Source organism: Alosa sapidissima, chromosome 16 (assembly GCF_018492685.1).
Source record: "Alosa sapidissima isolate fAloSap1 chromosome 16, fAloSap1.pri, whole genome shotgun sequence".
Classification (NCBI taxonomy): domain Eukaryota; kingdom Metazoa; phylum Chordata; class Actinopteri; order Clupeiformes; family Clupeidae; genus Alosa; species Alosa sapidissima.
This window is the reverse complement of record NC_055972.1, coordinates 12,999,788-13,004,787: the sequence shown is the minus strand read 5'-3', so window position 1 is coordinate 13,004,787 and position 5,000 is coordinate 12,999,788. Positions and strand designations below refer to the sequence as shown.

Below are 5,000 nucleotides of genomic sequence, written 5' to 3'. Positions count from 1 at the left end.
ACCCAGCTGTTATTGGTTAATTCCACACTGCAAGCCAGCAGTCAGAAAGAGAAGATAATTGGCATTAAACATATGCTCTCTGAAGCTGCAGCTAAAGCTGCTATCGTAAAGAATTAAAAGCTGTTAATAATTGATTGGCTGGAATCACTGGCATTCGTCACTTTATATTTTCTCTGCTTTGTGTTTGAGTTGCATCATTGCAGATGTTTCCTGATGATTATGTACATAATATTTATAATTAATGTAAGTATAAATTATACAGTACATATATACACATTTGTAAAATTTATATGTAAAATTATATATATATTAAGATATAGCTCCAGCAAGAGTGATTCACTACTGTCAGCTCATTAAGTAGATCTTTGTAGGCCTTTTATCTGTTTACACCTGAGCCCGATTGGCCCTTTGGCATGTTTCACACGTTTGAGTTATTAGGGTTAGTAACACTCACGTTTCCTGTTCATTTAGTAATTTTGCCACAGAAAACTTCCTGGGTTTTGCGCTGAAAACTGTTTTCTTTTCTCTCAGTGTGTGTTCAATTATACAGGTGGGGTGGCCTCCCTCGATCCTCTGATTGTGATTACCAGAACAAAAAACAACACACACACACGCAGAGACACACACACACACACACACACACACACACACACACACACACACACACACTCATTAGCACCATGTGGTCTGCTGTTCTGCGAGGCCGCAATGCTCACAGCCTGCCTCGTCTCTGTCCCACAGCGAACTCATCCTGTCCAACATCGATGTCAGCGCTTCCGGCATCTGGCAGTGCCACGTGACCAGTTCCCGTGGCAACAGCTCGCGCAACATGGAGATTGTGGTTCTGGAGACGTCGGCACCGTACTGCGCGGCGGAGAGAGTCAGCGGTAACAAAGGAGACTTCAGGTGGGCATGGATGAGACGGAATGTGGAATGAGCGTCGTGTTGAACCACATCAAACCACTGGCTTTTAACAGAATTATGCAGCTTTGTTGTTATTGATTATTTATTGATGATTTGCTTAGATTAGGTACATGTTGTGATGTGATTGTGACATTGAACTCATTCAGTAATAAATAGGGAGCCTCAGATCTGCCTACTGTTGTGCAGATGTCACTTTGAGACCTACATCAAAGTCCTTTTAGGCAAGTCCCTCCACTCGGCGGCCATATACCAACGTTTTATGGGCACTCATCGGGCACAGTCTTTGGGTCGAACTGCGCGTGCGCAAGGCTTCACGACACCAATTTTGCTCCAGCTGCGAGCTCACAACACATGATTGGCACGATGTCTTCACAACACACCATATGATTGGCTCAATGTATTCACATCACACCACATGATTGGCTCAATGTATTCACATGTCAACGTTTTGCCGAGGAAGGGGTGGGATATGTGTAGACAACGGCCATATTGGCGTGACAAACTAGCCCCATGCATTTCTATGGAGTATTTTTTGAGTGCTGTGTCTCCACATTAGAAAGTCTCTGCCTACATCCTGCAGTCGGGAGGTTTAAACACAACACTAAATGAGTCGTGTGTCTGCCATGAATCTTTGCACGTAAACTAGCAGTTAAAAATCGATACATTTTAACAAAACATGATACTGTAGTACTTAAGTGCATTTTCTCATACTCTACTGTATGTTATGGATAGAGAAGGGATTCAATCTAGGTAATCAACTGAATCTAGATTATAGTGTAGGCTATGTACCAGTATTATATACTGTAGTATCACCAGACACAGAGGATATATATATATATATATACAGTAGCAGGGATTCCCAAACTGTGGTACACGGGCTACCACTAGGGGGTACGCGAGATGAAAAGGGAATGTCGGAAAGATGTTAAAAAATATGAATTAATTAATAATCTAATTAATTCATAAATAATAAATAATTTTGAATCAGGTTATAATGATATGGAAACATGAAATTAAAGGAAATCATTTGTAAATTGTAAAAAAATATAGTAGGCTATGTTTTCATTAAAAAATAAGTTACCTACAATGCACATGATTTCCTTCGGGCAGCCAGAATTTATGGCGCGATATAGTTCTGTGGAAGTATAGGCTAGGTAGAAGGCTATGCAAACATGGAAAACTGACTAAAAACAGGGACACTGTCCAAAAGGTCTAATTAAAGCGATCGAAGAGGAGAAGCGAGAGAAACAGAGCAGGAAACAGGTAACGATGCGATGGGGCAGAATGATGACGGCGGTGGAGCGGAGGGGGGTAAAAGAAAAGACACAGAAAAAACAAAAGTATGATGAGGCATATCTAGGCCTAGGCTTCACCTGGATTGGAGAGACACACTGTCCAAAGCCACAGTGCGTGGTTTGCGTGCTATCTAACCAGTCTAATGTTGTTCTCAACACTGTTTTTTTTTTTTATCGTGAGAGCTCATAGACCCCGCCACCGATCACAGATTCACAGATTCACCATGGCAACTAGAGCGGCTTCATTGCTTCTTCTACGGTGTAAAGTAGGTAGCGATAGCCTTTTCACAACAGAAACAAACAGCAACACCTCTGTTTAGGAGAATATTGCAACTAGTGTTGCGACCACCATGCGCGAAATGGTTAGGCTACGGCGTTCCCGTGACGTCACATTGTCACATGAAAGGTCAGGTCGCGAGTATGTAAAAGTTAATTAATGATCACAAACATTTACATAATGACAGTGGGTATAGTTATATGTGATAACAATGTGTAGTGGGTAGTGGAGTAACTATTGGTTTCCGTTTTTGGTGACTGCTGACTGAGATAAGGGATGAGATTAAATAGATCCTGGAACTTAGCCTGGTCTGGAGCAGGCTACTGTAGCTCCACAGAATAAATCGCCTTGGTAACTTATACCATAACATATCCTGCTGCCCCCCATCCCGCTTTTGTGCAACCGGATCACAGATAAATTGAGCCAGGATAACCAAGATATCCCGGCTTAATCCCTTATCCTAGTTTTGTACAATAGGCCCCAGTTGCACATTTTGATTTTGTTATTTGTTTTCTTGTAGGGTGGCTAGTTAAACATGATGTCTGTAATGCGTCAATAGAATGTGTTGCTTTTTTATGTGTCGGATGGTGGGGGTGCGGGGGAAAAAAGTTTGGGAACTGCTGATATATAGTGTGTGTGTGTATATATATATATATATATATATATATATATATATATATATATCCTCTGTGTCTGATGATACTATAGAATACTGATACATAGCCTACAGTATATTAAAAACAGATACATTTCAATTAAGGATATATCCTTTCAGAGACTGTTAGTAGTTTTGAAAGTGTCATTCCATTGAACTCTGTGTATAAAACCCTCAGTGAACATGAAAGACAGAAATGGACTCTGAAGCCGTGAGAGTGTGTCTGATGGAGTTTATTTTCTGTGGGACTGAAGCATCACCTCTGCAGCTGTTTTTCAGCTGCCCGGTGGAACTAATGAGCTGAAGCCGGGATGTGAGGCCAGCCCTGTCTGCCGGCCAGACCTGTTATGGTTATTATTGTTGGTCTCTCTGTTGTTTTTTTGTTGCCGTTGTTGTTAGTGTTATTGTTGTTGTTGACTACACTCTGTCGTTATTCCTCTGTACCCTGTGCCTAATCATTGGTGCATTGAATTCGGGAGCGGATGCGTGTGTGGCTTTGCTGACTGGAAATGTAATGGCCTGGAAAATGAGTCTCGCTGTTTGTCAGTGGAGGAAATTAGTGCCATATACTGCTTAAGTGGCCGCTGAGCCTGGTTGACAAAGGAACAGAGCAGAGGAAGATGATTTTTCTCTCTCTCTCTCTCTCTCTGTATGTTTCAGGAAAGTGGGTTGAAAAATATGCAATGGTACCTCAACTGAGTGTTTTTCATCTCTTTCTCTCTTTCTCTCTCTTTCTCTCTCTCTCTCACTGTCGTCTCTAGTTTTTTGATGTCTCTGTTTTACGTCTTTTGATGTTCCATTTCAATTTGTATTGATGTTGTTTCTCCTCTTGATGTTTTTCTAACTTTTTTCATTTTAAGTGATTTTGTTCCATAGCATGAATGTGTGTTTATTTGTCTGTACATTTGTATTCATGAACAGTACATGAACAGTATACAAATAGTATTGAGATAGGGTGTATGTGTGTGTATATGTATGTATGTATTGAGATATGGTGTGTGTGTGTGTGTGTGTGTGTGTTTGTATTTTTTGTGTTGTATATGTATTGAGATATGGTGTGTGTGTGTGTGTGTGTGTGTGTGTGTGTGTGTGTGTGTGTGTGTGTGTGTGTGTGTGTGTGTGTGTGTGTGTGTGTGTGTGTGTGTGTGTGTGTGTGTGTGTGTGTGTGCGCACAGGTGGCCTAAAACCCTGGCAGGGATCATAGTTACCCTGCATTGTGCTGCTCCCAAGAAGACCGCGTGGCGTCGGTGCGACCGCTCCGGGCGCTGGGCAGAGGAGGACTACACCCAGTGCCCCTACGCCAGCGAGGTCACACGGGCACTCCACCAGCTCACCAAGGTATTGCCCGCTGCTGCACACCTACTGGACTCTCACATGCAGTCTCAGTGCAGGGAATTTAGACTTGTTATTGTGTGTAACACAGGCAATGATTACAGGCCATAGATATCCACTAAAGGGTTATTGAACCTGGTCAAGGTGGGCTATACATTTGCATACACACACACACACACACACACACACACACACACACACACACACACACACACACACACACACACACACCAGAGTTTCCGCTAGGAAAAAATGGTGCCGGTCAAAGTGACCGGCAGAGGTTTCGTTTTCCGGACATTTTGATGATATGCCGGTCAAATATCCTATTATCGCTTCTTAATTACCTAGTCAAGTTGAGGGAGACAGGCTATGTAGCTTAAAGAATGACATAATCAGGCTGAATAGAATGCAACATGTTCATTAGCCTAACTTAAGTAAACATGCCTAACAAGATCTCGCCAGTATGTTTTCATGGACAGCGAGAGTCCGCTTCGTTCATTGTTTTAAAAAGGCTACG

General features: G+C 42.1%; 1 protein-coding gene across 1 annotated transcript in view; it reads left to right on the top strand.

The window, feature by feature from the left end:
• Nucleotides 1-725: 725 nt before the first annotated feature.
• Nucleotides 726-5,000, top strand: part of LOC121685590 (adhesion G protein-coupled receptor A1) — a 79,549-nt gene continuing 75,274 nt past the window's right edge. The window contains exons 1-2 of the mRNA XM_042066190.1: nucleotides 726-906; nucleotides 4,327-4,489. Coding sequence (XP_041922124.1) covers nucleotides 830-906; nucleotides 4,327-4,489 — 240 coding nt within the window. The 5' untranslated portion in view covers nucleotides 726-829. The remainder of the gene's footprint in view (nucleotides 907-4,326; nucleotides 4,490-5,000) is intronic.